The sequence below is a fragment of the Daldinia caldariorum genome (assembly GCF_022478825.1).
Source record: "Daldinia caldariorum strain CBS 122874 unplaced genomic scaffold F4812scaffold_1, whole genome shotgun sequence".
NCBI classification, from domain to species: Eukaryota; Fungi; Ascomycota; class Sordariomycetes; order Xylariales; family Hypoxylaceae; genus Daldinia; species Daldinia caldariorum.
Genome location: NW_025953037.1, coordinates 3,841,948 through 3,859,388, shown reverse-complemented (window position 1 = coordinate 3,859,388; position 17,441 = coordinate 3,841,948). Strand labels below are relative to the sequence as shown.

At 47.9% G+C, this 17,441-nt stretch overlaps 5 protein-coding genes across 5 annotated transcripts; 2 read left to right on the top strand and 3 right to left on the bottom strand.

The window, feature by feature from the left end:
• Positions 1–734: 734 nt before the first annotated feature.
• F4812DRAFT_412083 (MFS general substrate transporter) lies at positions 735–3,176 on the top strand. Its single transcript, XM_047932682.1, has 6 exons — positions 735–1,228; positions 1,298–1,399; positions 1,468–1,654; positions 1,718–2,000; positions 2,132–2,213; positions 2,275–3,176. The coding sequence occupies exons 1-6, from the start codon at positions 1,070–1,072 to the stop codon at positions 2,971–2,973; spliced, it is 1,512 nt and encodes a 503-aa protein (XP_047795558.1). The 5' UTR covers positions 735–1,069; the 3' UTR covers positions 2,974–3,176.
• F4812DRAFT_412079 (78 KDA glucose-regulated protein-like protein precursor) lies at positions 3,177–6,311 on the bottom strand. The gene is made up of 4 exons (XM_047932681.1): positions 5,738–6,311; positions 5,442–5,626; positions 3,876–5,364; positions 3,177–3,820 (listed from the first exon to the last, which is right to left on the bottom strand). Exons 1-4 carry the CDS (start codon positions 5,870–5,872, stop codon positions 3,635–3,637), a joined length of 1,995 nt encoding a protein of 664 aa, XP_047795557.1. The 5' UTR covers positions 5,873–6,311; the 3' UTR covers positions 3,177–3,634.
• Positions 6,312–7,015: 704 nt separating this feature from the next.
• On the bottom strand, positions 7,016–9,689 carry F4812DRAFT_455055 (P-loop containing nucleoside triphosphate hydrolase protein; the record flags this gene model as incomplete). Its single annotated transcript, XM_047936760.1, has 5 exons — positions 7,016–8,220; positions 8,281–8,469; positions 8,525–9,169; positions 9,349–9,522; positions 9,581–9,689. 5 exons carry the CDS (start codon positions 9,687–9,689, stop codon positions 7,016–7,018), a joined length of 2,322 nt encoding a protein of 773 aa, XP_047795556.1.
• Positions 9,690–10,464: 775 nt separating this feature from the next.
• F4812DRAFT_455054 (vacuolar protein sorting-associated protein 27) lies at positions 10,465–12,949 on the bottom strand (the record flags this gene model as incomplete). The annotated part of the gene is made up of 5 exons (XM_047936759.1): positions 10,465–11,369; positions 11,421–12,216; positions 12,300–12,584; positions 12,663–12,795; positions 12,873–12,949. 5 exons carry the CDS (start codon positions 12,947–12,949, stop codon positions 10,465–10,467), a joined length of 2,196 nt encoding a protein of 731 aa, XP_047795555.1.
• Positions 12,950–13,498: 549 nt separating this feature from the next.
• On the top strand, positions 13,499–17,387 carry F4812DRAFT_412070 (cysteine proteinase). Its single transcript, XM_047932680.1, has 2 exons — positions 13,499–16,087; positions 16,141–17,387. The coding sequence occupies exons 1-2, from the start codon at positions 13,949–13,951 to the stop codon at positions 17,107–17,109; spliced, it is 3,108 nt and encodes a 1,035-aa protein (XP_047795554.1). The 5' UTR covers positions 13,499–13,948; the 3' UTR covers positions 17,110–17,387.
• Positions 17,388–17,441: the final 54 nt, after the last annotated feature.

The window sequence follows — 17,441 nt, the reverse complement described above, 5'->3', positions numbered from 1 at the left end:
CCAATGCATCTGGACTTACATTAGGTTACTGCACGTACGTAAGTCGGTTCGAACTTGTTTTTTCCCCATCCCGTGACGGGCTTGCTTGGAAAAAATACGCTTGGGAATCGTTAAATTTTGTGGCTTTATAGACATAACTCCAGGGTTAAGCTTTGGTATAACCTGAAGAGTATTGTACAGTTAAAAGAATTAGATTAGGTATAGGTAGTCCTAACATAACTTGCATAAAGGACCACTGCAGCCAAGGCATCGGACAACTCGGCCGAGCTAAAATAATAATAAAAATAAAGAGTTGTTGATAGAAGCTTAACGAATTTAAAAAGCCGGGAGGAAAGTCGATCTCTTTAGGTACATAAGATTTACGCTAAGACCGTAGTCGAACTTGGCACGGGGTATATTCTCAACATTTGATTGGTTGATAGATGACTTACACCAACCTCGCATACTATGTAAGCGACTTTATCATCGTAAGTTTGTTGGTTTTTACTATTTACTAGGTACTGCAGGACTGCAGGAGTGGCTTATACGGATAGGGAAGGTTGGATGCTGTTTGTTACCTAACCAGGTGGAGGGCAACGCTATCTCGTCCCCTAATCAAGCCAAGGATGCGTAACCCAGTTGGAAAAACAAGACCCAGCTAGAAAGAGAAAGAAAAAGATAGGTACCTTTACGCTTATAAGCCTGCCGGTAGGTACTATGTTGGGTATAGGCTAGGTACGTATTATCTGTTTTCTATTTTTTTATTATCTTTTTATTGATAAGTACCCAAAGCAGGTACCAGGTATTATATTTTTCTTATCATGTCTCTTCTTTATTAATTGCTTTGCTCTTCCGCAATCTTGTCTCGTTGCTCTTCGAGCTTCGAGCTATCTGGCGACAAGTTTCGCTTCAAGTAATCCCTCTTCGCCAGATCCTAAGATAATCTCTCTCCCTCTCCATGTTATATTGATATTTTACCGGGCATAACAATTACCTATGAAGCCTTAGTTATTTTCACTTTTCTTTTACTTATTATAGTCCAACCCGTTATCGTTGCTTCGACTCCTGTTAGTTCAACAAACTATAGACAATGTTTTGGCACAAGAAGGAGGAAGAGGAACAAGTGGTGTCCTCAGAGGTCCTCGCTGATGATGCAGCTCCTCCAATCGACCACAAGCCCTTCTGGCAAGCAATTTGGCCTGTTCTCGCTTGCGGCGCTGGTCTCTTTTCCGACGGTTACGTCAACAATGTATAACTACCTCCCTTACTCTTTATTCTCTAGGCGCGAGTTGTCGGCTTACACTTTTGCGCCACGTAGGTCATCGGTTCCGTAAACACGGTGCTAAAATACGAGTACGGAGATGTCTACAGCAGCTCCAACGCCGCCAGCGTGGTACCAGCTATCGCCTTCGCTGGAACGGTACGACTTCCCGCCAAGATCTTGTGTATTCGATAGATTTAAGCTTACATAGCAATGCGTTCTTCTAGGTGGTCGGTCAACTTTTATTCGGGTACCTGTCCGACAAGTGGTCGCGCAAGGATTCCCTTCTTATTTCCACCATCATCCTTATCCTTTTTACCGCTCTCGCTGCTGGTTCATACTACCGCGGCGATGCCGTGGGTATGTTTAACATTTTGACCGCATGGCGCTTCTTTGTTGGTATTGGTATTGGAGGTAAGACCACAGCTCAAGATCTAGGCGATCGGACTTGTATAGGTAACTAAAATACATATGTAGGCGAGTATCCCGCTGGTAGCGTGAGTTGCGCGGAGTCCAGCGGTGAGCTGAAGGGAGGCACTCGAAATACCTGGTTCATCTTGTTTACAAACTCTATGATTGACTGGGGTTTTGTATTCGGAGCATTCGTCCCATACGTCGTCGCTGCTGCAGCCCATAATACTCACTACAGCACAATATGGAGAACGAGCTTGGGAATCGGCGTCGCTTTCCCTCTGGTCCTCTTCCTTTTGCGTCTTAAGCTGAAGGAACCTGAGGAATTTTCGAGGAACTCGATGAAGCAGTAAGTCTACCTCTATAACTTAGGTAATTCCACTTTGCTTTAATACTCTCTCTCCTTCAACGAGTTATATAGTATTAAAACAAGACCTCACAATGCAAAACGAAGATATTTACTAACTGCTTGCGTTATAGCGTCAAAACTCCGTATCTCCTAGTGATGAAATATTATGGGTTTCGGTTGCTCATCGTCAGTCTCATCTGGTTCGTATACGATGTGAGTATATGGTCTCTATTTACCCTTTATATACCCATATATATCTTTCTAACCTTGCTAGTTTTCTGCCTACTCGTTCTCAATTTACTCAAGTGCCATTCTGTCCAATATTTATGGAGATACTGGCGTCTTAACAACTATTTTCGGATGGAACACGGTTATCAACTTGTTTTACATTCCGGGAACTATGCTTGGGGCTCCAATTAGCGATCGTCTAGGCCCTCGATATACCCTCATCTTGGGCCAGACTCTACAGGCGGTCGTGGGCTTCATCATGGCTGGTTGCTATGCAAGGTTATCCCACCCTTCGGTGGTTGGTGCATTTGCAGTAGTATACGGTATTTTCTTGTCTCTTGGCGAGTTGGGACCAGGAAACAACATTGGTCTTTTGGCTGCCAAAACTTGCGCCACGGGCGTCAGGGGACAATACTACGGTATCGCTGCAGCGCTTGGGAAGATTGGCGCTTTCGTGGGCACCTACGTGTTCAAGTATATCAATTCGTCAGACGGTGATGATGTCAAATCAGCACAGTACAAATTCTACGTCAGCTCGAGCTTATGTGTCTTCGCCTCCGCGCTCGCGCTACTGCTCCCCAATATCGACCAGGACACCATTACAAAAGAGGATGCCAACTTCAGGGCGTACTTGGAGAGCAAAGGTTGGGATACGAGACAGCTCGGCTTGAAGAAGGGGGAGAGTATCGAATCGATACCGGCGGAAGCTGAGGACAACACCGTCAAGGTGGCGAAGGCCGAATAAATAGGTACCTACCTAAGGTAAGTAACCTGAGGTAAGTAGGGGTGATTGGCTGAACGTTTCGTTGGATACCCCCTTTCTAGACTAGATAGATTAAATAGTTTAGATGGTGATTTTATTTTGGATGACGAGTAGAGTATTATAAAATATATTACCTATACTCCTCCATTCTGGTTTAACAGGTACCTAAGTAAATACTACCTACTACTTGTTGCTTGTCCGTGCATCGTCAAAAAAATGAGAACGCCCCGGATATGAGCGTAGTTGCGATACTGCTGCTTACGCCCAGCCCAGTTTAATCAACCTTTGCTCACACGACTACGAGTCAGTACAAGGAATATCATAATGGTGAATAGAATTGGTTGGGTTAGGCAGGTATTCAGTTACGACAGGAAGAGAATCAGATTCAATCTTCGTACCCGAGTTCAGCAAAATCTTGTTATTCAGACTCGACTCAAGAATCGCCCAATCGCATAAACAAAAATAAGACAACCCAGCCGTGCATGTGCATATTGGACCCTCTCCTCATCATGCTCATCATAATCCTTAACACAAAACCATGAACATTATTTTTTTTATAAAAAAAAAAAAATCAAAATCATTTAACTTTCTTTATTCGTGCGCCTGGGTATGCTAATGGAAAACAGATCTATCTATCAACATTTTACAGCTCGTCATGTGGTGACGGCTCGTCGTCGTCTGCGGCACCTCCCGCATTGCTGTAAATCTTAGATGTGATCGGGTAGGCAACGTTGGAGAGTTTCTCCTTTTGCTCCTCGAAGTCCTCAGCGCTCGCCGTAGCGGCGTTCTCCTCGAGCCACTCGGTGGTCTCCTTAACGGCGTCGAGAATCTAGTTACGGGGGTTAGCGACAGGATAACTTCAAAATTAGAAACTTTCAACTTACGGCCTCCTTGTCTTCCTCATCAATCTTACCACCAAGGCCATCCTCATCGTTGACCTGGTTCTTCAAGTTGAACGCGTAGTTCTCGAGACCATTTCGAGCCTCGATACGCTCACGGGTAGCCTTGTCCTCCTCGGCGAATTTCTCAGCCTCGGCGACCATGCGTTCAATTTCTTCCTGGCTGAGTCGACCCTTGTCGTTGGTGATGGTGACGGACTCGGTGTTTCCGGTTCCCTTGTCGTGAGCCGATACCTTCAGGATACCGTTGGCGTCGAGCTCGAAGGAGACTTCGATCTGAGGAACTCCGCGGGGAGCCGGAGGAATGTTGGTAAGCTCGAACTTGCCGAGCAGGTTGTTGTCCTTGGTCATAGATCGTTCACCTTCGAAGACCTGGATCAAGACGACAGGCTGGTTATCAGCGGCGGTAGAGAAGATCTGGCTCTTACGGGTCGGGATAGGGGTATTGCGAGGGATAAGCTTAGTCATGACGCCACCAGTGGTCTCAATACCGAGAGTCAATGGGTTAACGTCCATAAGAACGACATCCGAAGCACCCTCATCACCGGACAGGACACCAGCTTGAACAGCAGCACCAAAGGCAACTGCCTCGTCGGGGTTGATACCCTTGCTGGCCTTCTTGCCGCTAAAGAACTCTTCGAGGAGGGCCTGGACCTTGGGGATACGAGTGGAACCACCGACGAGAACAATGTCGTCGATCTCGTCCTTCTTGATCTTGGCGTCGTCCAGAACCTGCTTGACGGGCTTCAGAGTTCGCTTGAAGAGGTCAATGTTAAGCTCTTCAAACTTGGCCCGGGTAAGAGTCTCGGAGAAATCCTTGCCCTCGTAGAAGGCTTCGATTTCGACACGAGTAGACATCTGCGAAGACAGAGTTCGCTTGGCCTTTTCGGCTTCGCGCTTGAGCTTACCCATGGCCTTGGGATCTTTGGTGATGTCAACCCCGTTCTTCTTGTTGTAGTTCTTGGCCCAGTGGTTGATGATCCTCTGGTCGAAATCCTCACCACCCAGGTGAGTGTCACCAGCGGTAGCCAAGACCTCGAAAACACCATCTTCGATAGACAGAAGGGAGACATCGAAAGTACCACCACCAAGATCGTAAACGATGATGTGACGCTCACCACCAGTCTTGTCCAGACCGTAGGCGATGGCAGCGGCAGTAGGCTCGTTAACGATTCGAAGAACGTTGAGACCAGCGATAACACCGGCGTCCTTGGTAGCTTGTCTCTGGTTGTCATTGAAGTAGGCAGGGACAGTAACGACGGCGTGGGTAACCTTCTTGCCCAAGTAGGACTCGGCAACCTCCTTCATCTTGCCTAGAATGACGGCAGAGATTTCTTCGGGGGTGAACTTCTTGGTGGAGCCCTGGAATTCGACTTGGATAATGGGTTTGCCATCCTGTTCAACCACCTTGTAAGGGAAGTGCTTGATGTCATTTTGGACTTCTTTCTCGTTCCACTTTCGGCCAATGAATCGCCTTTAAGTAAAAAATGGCGGTTAGTCGATACGACCTTTTAGTTTAATCAAGACGGTAATAGAATCTGTAAAACTTACTTGACATCGTAGATAGTGTTTCTGGGGTTGGAAGCTGCCTGTTGTTTGGCGGCATCTCCTACCAATCGCTCCTCGTCTGTGAAGGCTACGTATGAAGGGGTAATACGGTTTCCTTGGTCGTTGACTAGAATTTCAACCTTGCCCTGTTGCATCACACCGACGCAAGAGTATGTGGTTCCCAAATCCTGTAGGAAAGAAGAAAAAAAAGATTGTTAGTCATAAGTCATGAACACGAGATAGCAGCTATGCTAGGCAGCTGTGCTAGGCGGGGTTAAGAGGTAGAGAAAACTACTTACAATACCGATAACAGTGCCATAGTCAGCGACGTCGTCTGCTCTCGCAGTTCCGACGAATGCTAGAGGGCTGAAGAGGAGAAGACTCCATGCTATCATGCCAAAGGCGATAGTCCAGTAGCTCTGTGAACGAGCCATGGTGGGGGAGGCGTTTGTCGCAGAGAGGATGACCAACAATGCGATAGCAGTAAGGGTATCAGATGAAATAGGAATAAGAAGAGAAAAGGAAAAGGAAAAGGAAAAGAAAGAATCAAGTACTATTAGCTATAACTAGCTCAAGTACTTTTTCAACCTCTCCTGCTCGGTTGTGGTGTAATGACACTAGAAGACTAGTGAAATGTGAGGAGAATAAGAGAAGAATTTGTCGACGCACAAATGATGTGTCTGAGAAATTCTTATATGAGTAGAGGAAAATGATCGAGATGATGTTGCCAGCTTGCAAGAAGAACACATTGCAATAAAGTGAATAAAGTGTGGACACATTACCTACCTAAGGTACCTAAGGTACCTAATACCTATACCTTAGGTACATTCACGTACCTAGGTAACCTGTAGAACTTGACAGATAAACAAATCTGACAGGTATGTTAGAGGTACCTAATTGTATTAGGAGGGGTAGGTATGTAGGTACCTATGTATGTATGATAAATAAGTGGATCCTTACCTAAGGTAGGGAAAAGAAAAAGGTTAAAAAATATTTCCACCTTGGAGTAGTAGCTGGAACCTTCTTCGCCTCTCTGGCGCAGAACATTGAAGCCAGATTGTCCCAACTCTGTTTTGAGCCCCAGCCCCCCCGCCTCATGCGGGACATCCCTGTTAGCCTCCTCAGCAATAGACCTACCTAGCAGAATCGCGTCAAAAAAGATGCCCCATCCCAAACCCAAATACAATTATATTACTACAACTTCAATTAAATGTAAAAAAGTCAATTCTAGGTCAATTTAATATCAAAAATAATTATAAGATAGCTTTAGTATTATTCTGCAGGTTTACAATATATTAAATCAATATGTGATGTTGCTAAAGCGTTATTAGCAATGAAAATAAGAGTATGTTTTGGAATATTAGGTACTGGCTAGGGGGGGCATCTTTTTTGACGCGATTCTGCCTAGGTACCTTAGCAGCTTAGGTACCTACTATGTTAGGTAAATATTCATTATCCCATAAAATAAAACACAGCAAGGTCACCAGATTTATATCTATCGAATTATCGTGTGTATACACCATGTGTCACCTTCCATCACTCCTAATCGTACCTAGTGACATCCCATTGCGCCGCTTTCATTCTAATAACCCGGCGGCAACTGTCTCACCTCCACATCTGAGTACCACACGCTGGCCTGCTTCCAGAGGTACCTTCGTCGACATTTTAACTACCACTCTCGCCACGCTTGCCGGCTTCACTATCTTGGGCTTCTTTTTTAATACGGTGCCTCTAGTTTTGTCGAGCAGCGCTGATATCTCTAGGATCTGACCCGCGCCGTGCAGACGGCCCCTGTGTACATCTACCTGCATCGGCATCAGTATGTCGAACGCTAGTACCTTAACTGTAAACGTGTCGACACAGTCGATTGGTTGTTTCGTATCGCAGATAATGTCTCCAACCCGTACGTGTATCGGATCGATATTGCTGAGGTGCATGACCATGTTCTGTCCCGCCACAGCCCACTCCACTGGCTCGTGATCAAGTTCCAAAGACTTGACGTACGCTTTCTCGCCGCTCGGCTGGATCATGAGTGCATCGCCCACCTGTAACGAACCAGCGTCTATCCTTCCGGATACTGTAACCGGGCTTTGCGTTGTCCGGTATACCTCAGAAATAGTCAAACGTAGAGGCTTGTTCAATGCCCGGGCCATTGGCTCCGAGTTCTCCAACTCCTCCACGAGAGTTCTTCCACTAAACCAGCTGGCTGCTGGTTCTGCCGATCTTTTTACTATGTTGTCTCCATGCAATCCTGACACGGGGACAAAGCTGATATTCCTGAGCTGAAAACCCGTTGCCGAGAGGAAGCCAGATACTTGTTGCGAAATCTCATCAAACCGTTCTTGCGACCAGCCGATCGCGTCCAGCTTATTGGTCGCGACAATCACCCGAGACACGCCCATACTGCGAAGGAGAAGAGAGTGCTCTCGTGTCTGCCCTTTGAGCCCAGCTTCAAACGCGCCGGTCGTAGCATCGACTACCAAAATTGCGAAGTCCGCTTGACTTGCACCGGCAATCATATTAGGAATGAAATCCCGATGTCCAGGTGCATCTAGAATCGTAAAGGACGTATTTTCCGTTTCGAACTTATTTGTTGCGATGTCGATCGTTACGCCCCTCGATCGCTCTTCCGACCGTTGATCCAACACCCACGCAAGCGCAAACGAAGATTTCCCTATGCTTTCCGCCTCTTTGCGGTATTTCTGTATCGTCCTCTGGTCGACAACATTAAGATCGAGCAATAGGCGCCCCATTAGAGTACTTTTACCGGCATCCACATGGCCTTGTATAAAATTAGATTAGCATATTTATCGACGCAAGTAGACCGATTCGCAGCCCTTACCGACGACTACGAAGCTTGCATTCTTTTTGCTCTTGGACCTTTCGAACTCCTTGAGCACGTCGACATTCTTGCTTTTAGGTAACGGCGCATCAGGTATTTTGAGGCCTTTCACACCGCCTGTGATTTCTTCGACCTTTCCCGCGCTAGCCTTCTTCTTGGTTGTACTGGCAACACTCTTCTTGCTGCTTGCTGATCCCCAAGGATTAGTATTCTTATTTCACAACCTTTTTCGCTAAGAGCGAACCTTGGGACTGTGCTGCCAAGACTACATCATCTGGGCTTGGCGCTGAGAATGCGTCAGTTACTGATGAAGTCAAATTGATATAAGGAAATGGGTAAGTCTTTGGCGGCGAGGTAGTAGAACGCTTAATGGACCCGAGAAGAGCCTGGGCAAAGGGAGATGGTGCAGCAGCGGCAGCAGCCTCCTCCTCGAATGGCACAGCTGCCGGTAAAGATTCCGTAAGTTCAGGTTCAGGTGAGTGGGTTGGCACGGGCCCGGCTCTCTCTAGCTCACTTTGGAGCTTGTTCTCTATAGTCTTGGCTACATTTGCACCTGGGAGCCCCGTAGCCTCTCTCTGGATTTCTGAGGCCGGTCGGAGGTTCTCTTTGGTGGATTCAGGTTGGACTGAAGTGGTGGAGAGGTAGCTTAAATTTCGTGTCGTGGCTTGAAGTTGTTTCTCGTCTGATTTCTTCTCGTCCGCTTTTTTCTTACGAGCAATGGCAAGTGCTTGGAGTTTAGAAACTTTGCCGGCAGGGCTAGCACCTCCTAGTAAGCCGCCACGGGGTCGTGATGGCATTATGAACGTGGTTTCTCGGTTCTTTGGGATATTTAACCATGGCATATCGCTGAAGAAGCCGGCGAATGAGACGTGCCGTGCACGGGATTCACCTTTACCGCAGCTTCAATGTTAGCTCAGCGGACAAGCTATGATGCCCGATACATGTACTCTAAGACGCACCTGGGCTGATGAAATGCTGCTGGCCTGCGGCAGAGAACTTGGCAAACGTGCAATGCATGTCGGGTGGCATGGTAGGGCAATAGTAAAATAAGAAAAACGGGTTACCTACCTCCCCCTTTCTTCCTCGTTGAAGGTGCGACATATTTGGCCGTCAAATAAGTCACAGACTTATCGACATCGTAATAGTAATGCCATAGCGCATCTTGGATTTGCTGGGTGGTGACCTTGGACGATTCGAGTCCGAGAGCGGCTCGCACCTGGGCCGTAGCGAGGTTCATTTGAGCTTCGTTTTAGTTATTAGCAAGGGTCAATATACCACGAAATCTATTTCGCTCGTGTACCTTGATCTTCCGGGCTTAATTCCTCTTCTTCATCTCCAAATTCGTCTCCGTCATATTCGTCGAGATCATTCTCGTAATCGTAATTACGATATGCTTGGTGGCGTGACATTGTATCAATGTCAATAGGTATAAACTAGATACCTAAAGGACGACAGTAAGAGGCTTCAGGTTTATGTTGAAAAGTTGATATAACTCGATAAGGGGAAGGGATATGAGCTTTGAAGGAAAGGATTAGATACCTTAGGCCTAGATTGAAAGGGAAGAAAAGAGGGGCAGAGCAGAAGGGTTTACCTAGCAGCCTAGCAGGTTAGAGGGGCAGAGGGGCAGAGGGGCTACAGGTACCTTAGAGGGGTTAAAGGACTCAAGGGGTTTTGCGCTGCTAGGTACCTAGGTACTTATTTGAATTGATGACGTAGCCAAATTCGACCCTTCTACCTACCTAGGTACCTAAAGCCTGGGCCCTGCTTACATAGTACGGTACAGGCTACATGCAGGTACCTAGGTACCTAAATACCTGGTACGTATACATTACAGGCACGTGTTAGGTACCGGGCTTCCCCCCCCTTTCCATAATTTCAAGCCCCTATCTCACCAATACCCGTCTGCGCTTTCGGAATCCTGCTATTCGCATTTCACATGTCAAAGAGGAGGAAGAGGTCAGCGAAAATGGAGAGAGGAGGTATACAACGGTGCATCTGGATCGGAATCTGGCAGTTTGCTATACGGCCCATGCACGGCACCTCTTAGCAAAGGATTTTCCTTGGTCCATTTGACTAAGTACTTTAAATAGATATGCTACTCATATGGGGGCTGGGTTGTGGTTTTTACTAATCCCATTCCCTTCGAGTGACCAAGTTCGACCTGCTTTTACCTTACCCACCATACTATAGGTCAATCAAGCTCTCTTCTATGACAGGCTGCTGAGGAGTATGTTGGGGAACAGCGGGAAACGTATCCTGACCGTATCTTGAGTATCCCGGACTCCCCGTCTGATATGCTTGAGGGGCCTGATCTCCGTTTTGCTGCTGCTGCTGCTGCCAATATGGCTGCTGCGCTTGCTGCTGATTAGGTGGCTGATAATGTTGCGGGGCTTGGGATGGTTGCGAAGGGACAGAGGCAGGTGTTGGAGGGATAGATTGCCTAGCATGGCTTAAGCTCTGCTGAAGGCTTGGATATGGTGACAGCGACGCTTCTAGATGAACACTCTGCGTAGTAGGGTCACTGCTCGGCTGAGAGCTATTATAATAATAACCGGCATTGGGGTCGACTCCCGGTGCCACCACTGGCTCGGTGGCTCTGTTAATAGGAGTTTGTGGGGAAGGATGGGATACGTGGGTAGGCTGAGGGGGAACATCGTTAGGTGTGAAGTTGGCTTGACTAAGATACTGGGCTGGTGCGGATGGCCCCTGTGGTTTTTGCCAGCCCTCGTTTCCTTGCCCAACATGATGCGGATACTGGCTGCTCGATGGTGCTGATACCGAACCCCTCTTGTCGTAGCTTGCGAATTGTTGCGGCTGCCCTGGCTGGACGTGTTGTAGATATTGGTGGCCTGCAGATTTCCTAGTAGGATCCGGAAGCGGGTCGCCAGTGTAGAAATTCTCTGCAGACGTAGAAGTCCTGGCGGCGTTGGATTCCATTGTGGGATACTGGCCTACCTGCTGTGCGGAGTTGGGTAAAGCGTAACCACCAATGTTATGTTGGCTGTAGGCTTTCGAGAGGCGCTCCTCTAGCATCCTATCATAATATCGCACAACAGTAGAAAGTTTAGCATGCAGGTCGAGTAGGGTATCTAAGGCGCAGTTAGCTAGCAGTCTTTGGCAATCTTTAGAAGATGACTTACCGTGCTTGCTCATCGTTTCGCCGTACGTGCGCGCTAGTTTGGGCCGCAGCGCCCCAATAGAATCATAAAGCTCTTGGATCTGCGGCTCTCTCAGGATTGTGCCTGGAGGTTGGGTCTGCAGCCTGTCGACTAAGGTTGAGAAGAGATTGATATTTTCGGCTTCAACTGGACTAAGCTCGTAATCGTTCTTGGGCAAGGCAAATGGGGTAGCTGAGACGTTTTCAACCTTGTTTGTTTGTTGTTTCAAGGCTGCAGAATGCTTTTGTTTTTGCTCTTCCATGTCTGCCAGAGATGCTGCGATGGCAGCCTTCAAGTCCTCATCCTCGTCTTCAGTTGTAGCGGTAGCCACTGGTGTAGAGGAGTGACCGCTGGCCTTCGCATGTGGCGGGTGGGTAACGTTATCGGTAGGAGGGGTATAGCCCTTGGAGTGACTTTGAACCTCCTCTAGACTCATAGCTAAAGCCTTCTTGAGGTCCTCATCAAAGGCGTCGTCGACTCGAGCATTCCGAGGCAACATTGCGGACGAAGTACGGGTTTTATGAAATGAAGGGCTCGTGGGAGAGCGTCGTTCCTGTTTCCCGAAGTTGGTTTTATTAGACCTGTCCGTTAGCCTGGCGTAGCAACCATCGTCTACCCGCACAGGTTGTAGGATACCCAAATGCGGGAGAGGAAGTGTCTTGGTAGAACATTGCTGATCGAAGCAATTACCGCAATTACGGCAATGATGTTTACGGTTTGTGAAGGTGAATGGGGTCCGGCACCGCATGCAGACATCGGAGTCGGTCCATTCTGGGGGCTATGATAAACCAGTTAGTTCTGCCTTATCCAAAAGGAGCGGATATAATATGATATAATGCGATATAACCATGCAATACGTACGGCGCTACTGTCAATCATGCTGCTCGCCACGGTTGTTCGGGGGGGGAATTGGAAGCCCTCTCTTTGCAAGGCTCTGTAGGTCTCGTCGATATATTTTAGGTCATAGCGACCTTCGGTAGCGACGGCCCAGGATTGTATCAACTCCAAGATCTTCGCTCGGACCTCGACATTAACTTCGGCGGGACCAACTGCGTGGAGAAGAGATACTAAATTGTCCATAAACTCTCGTGAAGCAATCTCGACAAGGAAATGCGAGCCGCCGTTCTTGACGCAAGTGTCCGTCAACTACGCTAACACGTCAGCATCGTGGTCGAAGCGCGTAGGAACTTATGCGCTTTATACGGCCGGGAGGATTGTCCGTACATTTAGCGCGCTCAACTGGGTGTTGGGATTCTTGTTACCGATGCGACGCTTCAGCGAGCGCATGGCTTCTTTAGGTTGGACCGTCTTGGACCTTATAACGTCGGAGATCTCGAGGTTAAGGGGAATATCCTCTCTAGATTTAGATGGTAAATTAGTAGTGAGCGACCTTATGAACCTGAGGGGGAATGATAATTTGTAGAAAAGACCTACAAACTACTACCGGTTGCTTTGTCGATCTGTTCGTCCAGGGCACTATTGGCCGAGGACGACCACCAACCTCCCATCATGATGAGGAAAAGGAGAGACGTTCCAAGTTCTGGGAAAGAGTTGAGTATTCTTCTTGAGGAGACGGCGAACGTTATGATATAAAATCTAGACAGTTGGCCTGTTTGGTTGATTCAAAGAGAACTTTAATGCGTGAGCTACTACTGATTGTAGTATTGTATTGTGTTGTATTGTATTGTATTGTTGTAGAGGTATGCCAGGATGCCTGGATGCCTGGATGTTGTAGTAGGCACCATACCTCTGCTAAGTGCTCAGGTGCTAAAACTGCGGTAGGTACCTAATCTAACGCTAGGTAGCCGCCACTCCCGCTACTGCGTTAGGTACTTGGATACCTACCTCTTAACCTGTATATCTACCTTAGTACCTAAAGTATCCACTACGAGATACTGTTTACATGTCACTAGAGCTACCTATTAGGTACCGTATTACGTAGTTCTTCTCATGTCATCAATCATCCAGGCTTCCATGGCTCTACTTATATAAGTACCTAGGTACCGATATAGAGCTACCTTGGAAGACCGAAGTAGATTAGGTTAGGTACCTCCTAAGGTAGCTTCTTAGGTAATGCAGGTTATACCTTGCCTCTACCTAGTACTTCGTATGTTTCGTATGTTTCGTATGTAATTAATAAAATAAAATAAAAAGCTACCCTCAATCATACCTCATATACAAATGCCTTCTCCATAATATGCCTTTTTTAAAGATCCGGATAGCTCTCAAGCCTTACCCATTGTCCCATTCACTCACCTCTCTTCCCTCTTTCTTTTATTCCCTGGGTTCTTTCAGCATTCCGTTCCCGTCCCTTTCTTACCTTTTGATCCTCTAGTGCCGCGCCGTTCACAGTGCCGGCTCTTCTTTGAAAGAATGACTCTTCATTCCAGTCTTTGCCCCTAGAACAATAGTGGTACATAAAGTTCTCCTCTCCGACCGCCTCCTCCTTTCCGTATCTATTGTCAGATAGCACCTAATTGGTATATCTTGGGTATTGCTTCAATGATAACATGAGTTCCATTACGTTCGCGAGAGCTTCAATCGCTCCAATGGTTGGCGGTCATGACACAATGTCCTCTGGTACAAGCAACGATCGTGGGACCGCTGCAAGCAGGATCGATGTCCACTCACCCGGTGCTGGCTCAGGTACAGGAAGGCCACCGTATCGTCACATAGACGATCTAGTGTCGGTTAGCGTCGACCTCGACCCTCACACCCCTTTGCGAAAGGTCCTCGAGCTTGGAGATGGCCATATGCGACAGGCCATAACGTATAGCGATTTCCACCGTCCAGACCTAGCACTACAAGAGTACATCAAAGCATTTACGATCGCTGTTGATAAAGTGCCCAAGCACAAAGAATACCCATCAATGAGTTCTGATCGAGGAGACCTAAACCGCTTGTACAAGGCTCTCAAGATGAAGATAACTACGAATGGGGCGACCTTCGACAAGATTAAAGAAGACATCAAAGAGAATAACAGGCGGAGTGGTGTACAACCGACGAGATCTCCTCAGCGCCCTGCTGATGCTCTAAATAGGGCTAATAATGCGCATGATGTCAAGGATAGCATCGTTGGAGAGCGCAGGCCAAAGCCAACGGTTCAACCGAAACCAGAAGCGTTGCATGGAAAAGCTATCAAACAAACCCCTACTACCCACTCTGAAGATCTTACAAATAGATTTGCGCGGTTGCGTGATCCTCAAAAGTCTCGAAAGGTAGCCGAGGTAGTTAGCCAGCCATCGGCTGGGGGTGGACAATCTACTCCAAGCCAGGCGCTATATTCAGTCGATACAGCTATGCCAGTCATGCCAAAGCTCCCCGAAGCAATTTACAGTCCAGCGAGAGGTACTGTAACCAGTGAGCTCGCCAACCTTCCATCCAGTACCCCTCGCGGAATGTTTAGTCGGACGAACTCGACTGCATCGTCCCCTAGTGTCTCAGCTCGCATATCGACGGAAAATGCCATCAGACTCTTTGGCAGAGAGCAGTTCGCAGCCGCCCATTCTTATCGAGCAGCGCAATCCTCCGCTACTCCGACTAAAGTTCCAATTCCGAATGGCGATGACATCACGGCCGCCGCACTTGCGGAACTCATAAGCAAGTACCCCCAGGTCGATGTTTTGGTAATAGATATTCGGGATCGGGAGTCTTTTGACGAGGGGCATATCAAATCAGCCAAGACGGTTTGTATCGAGCCTGAGATTCTTATGCGAGAGAACGTATCCGCGGATGAGATTGCTGATAGCATGGTCCTTGCTCCTTCAAATGAGAGGCTCGCAGTCGAGCAACGTGACAGGGTTGACTTGGTAGTTATCTATGATCAGGATAGCACATCAATACCGTCTAGGATAACCGGAAATTCTTTAGAAATGGTCCTGTATAATATCCGACAAGCCCTGTCGTACTATAGCTACAGCAGACCGCTCAAAAATGTCCCAAAGCTGCTGAGCGGTGGTCTGAATTCGTGGGTTCTCGAATTTGGAGAAGCATCCCTTGAGACTTCTGGTACAATATCAAATAGTATGTCTCCAAGCTCGGCGTTGAGGCGAAAGTACGGCGACAGGAGACGATCTCGGACTAAGACACTCAGTCAAAATGAGATTAGTCAATTTGAAGAAATGATCAAGAATGACCGAGTACGACTTGACAATTTCGACTATGTCAAAACCAGGGAAGACTTCATCCGCCGCTATCCAAGCATAAGAGGCGACCCCGAATCTATGACTTCTGTCAAGGAGGATTTGGATTCGCAGGAAGACTTCCTGGCCAGCATAGCTCCCGCACCTCCCAGACTACCGGCTCCCGCTCTTCCAAGAACCAGATATAGTGGCTTGGAATCCAGAGATGTCGACTCTGGTGTTGGTGGTATTGCCATGGCAGCAGACCCAGCGTCGGCAATATCTGCTCGGCCTGTGACTGGACTCCATAACCCTGGCAACTGGTGCTATTGCAATTCAGCTTTACAAGCATTAGTGGTTTCACCTGGGTTTATTATCGAGCTATTCCAACCCGAATGGCCTCAAAATTGGCGCTGGCCCACAAACAGGGAACCGGCACAGGCACAGCTACTATGCCGTCTTTTAAAACCCCTGCTAATGTGGTTGGCCAAGAGAGTAGTCAAATCAATATCAGCTACTACAGTTATGGTAAGTCTCCCGTATTAAATATTCCATATGATCTTTACTGACGTGAACTTAAGAGATATTTAGAATCCATACACGAAGGGTACAAAGATGTGAGCGGAAAAATTATAAGGTTAGGCGATAACTCCCAACACGACGCCGACGAGTTTCTTAGCTTCGTGTCTGAGCAAATGGCAGCCGAAACGAATATGAGCCTTCGATATAATCAAACCGCAGAAAATGTCATGTTACCGAGAGGCGAGAATCGTGCAGTTAAGTCACTGGTTTCTCTATTTTTACAGCAATGGACAGGGACCAAGGCGTACAATTTCATCGATCGTCACTTCGCGTCGCTTGTATTTTATACAACTAGTTGTACCTCCTGTTACAAGATCTCACACTCTGCACAGCCAGAACGCGGATTCACAGTGTCGCCTCCGGAAAGCGGAAGAGTTACACTTACAAAACTCCTTGACGAGTGGTTTGAACCCGGGGGCATCTTATGTTCCAGGTGCCAAAAGCCAGAAGACGGGACTCAGACCGACAAGCCTCCCCCCCCTCCTCTTGTGGTGAGAAGACCTCGACTCGCGAAGTTACCCCGTCTACTACGCATATATATCAGAAGACAAATAGATAGGAACGACATAGAGAAAAATAAAACCGGGGTCACTTTCCCTCTTGAGCTTGACATGGCCCCCTACACCGAAGATGCACACATTCGAGAGGGCGCTGCCAAACTTCTAGGTGATGAGCTCAGTGATGGCATGTTGGCTCCTACTTCCTACGAGCTTTACGCTGTGCAGGTACATAACGGCCCTATTGTTAGCTCCGGTCACTACTGGACCTGGGTCAAACACCAACAGCCGGACACGTGGACACGCTGCGAAGACACTTTCATCAAACAGTTTAGCGGGGTCGACTGGCAGAAGAGTCTCGACGATCTACATAAATGCCCGGGCAATGCTACGCCCGTTGGGCTGTTCTATAAGCGCAAAGATATTCCTTGGGCATGGGAAAGCAATTTAGATGATTTGCTAAAGCCATAGTTCTGGGTCTTCGATATGTGTCCAGTTAGTCGATCCGGGAGTACGAGCCGGAGGAAAAGGGAAGGAAAGAGGACGAGTGTAGAACTACCTAGCAACTTGGGAGGATCGGGAGGATCTGAAGTTTCGAAAGAAGGTAACGCTATACTATACCGCCATGGGGAATGGGGTGTTGAGGACGAAATATTGTGCTATTTCTTTTACTTCTCCCGCTTGCTGTAGTAGCTGGACGGCGACGATCTTGCAAAGAGGGGAGGGGGGGGGGGGGGGGGGGGGGGGGGGGAGCGGGGGGGGGGGGGGGGGGGGGGGGGGGCGGGGGGGGGGGGGGGGGCGTG

Coding starts and splice junctions, on each gene's coding strand:
- F4812DRAFT_412070 (XM_047932680.1), top strand. CDS start 13,949: ATGAGTTCCATTACGTTCGCGAGAGCTTCAATCGCTCCAATGGTTGGC. Junction 16,088..16,140: donor TATCAGCTACTACAGTTATG/GTAAGTCTCCCG, acceptor CGTGAACTTAAG/AGATATTTAGAATCCATACA.
- F4812DRAFT_412079 (XM_047932681.1), bottom strand. CDS start 5,872: ATGGCTCGTTCACAGAGCTACTGGACTATCGCCTTTGGCATGATAGCA. Junction 5,365..5,441: donor AACACTATCTACGATGTCAA/GTAAGTTTTACA, acceptor TTTTACTTAAAG/GCGATTCATTGGCCGAAAGT. Junction 3,821..3,875: donor ATGAGGAAGACAAGGAGGCC/GTAAGTTGAAAG, acceptor CCCCGTAACTAG/ATTCTCGACGCCGTTAAGGA.
- F4812DRAFT_412083 (XM_047932682.1), top strand. CDS start 1,070: ATGTTTTGGCACAAGAAGGAGGAAGAGGAACAAGTGGTGTCCTCAGAG. Junction 1,400..1,467: donor CTATCGCCTTCGCTGGAACG/GTACGACTTCCC, acceptor GCGTTCTTCTAG/GTGGTCGGTCAACTTTTATT. Junction 1,655..1,717: donor TGTTGGTATTGGTATTGGAG/GTAAGACCACAG, acceptor ATACATATGTAG/GCGAGTATCCCGCTGGTAGC.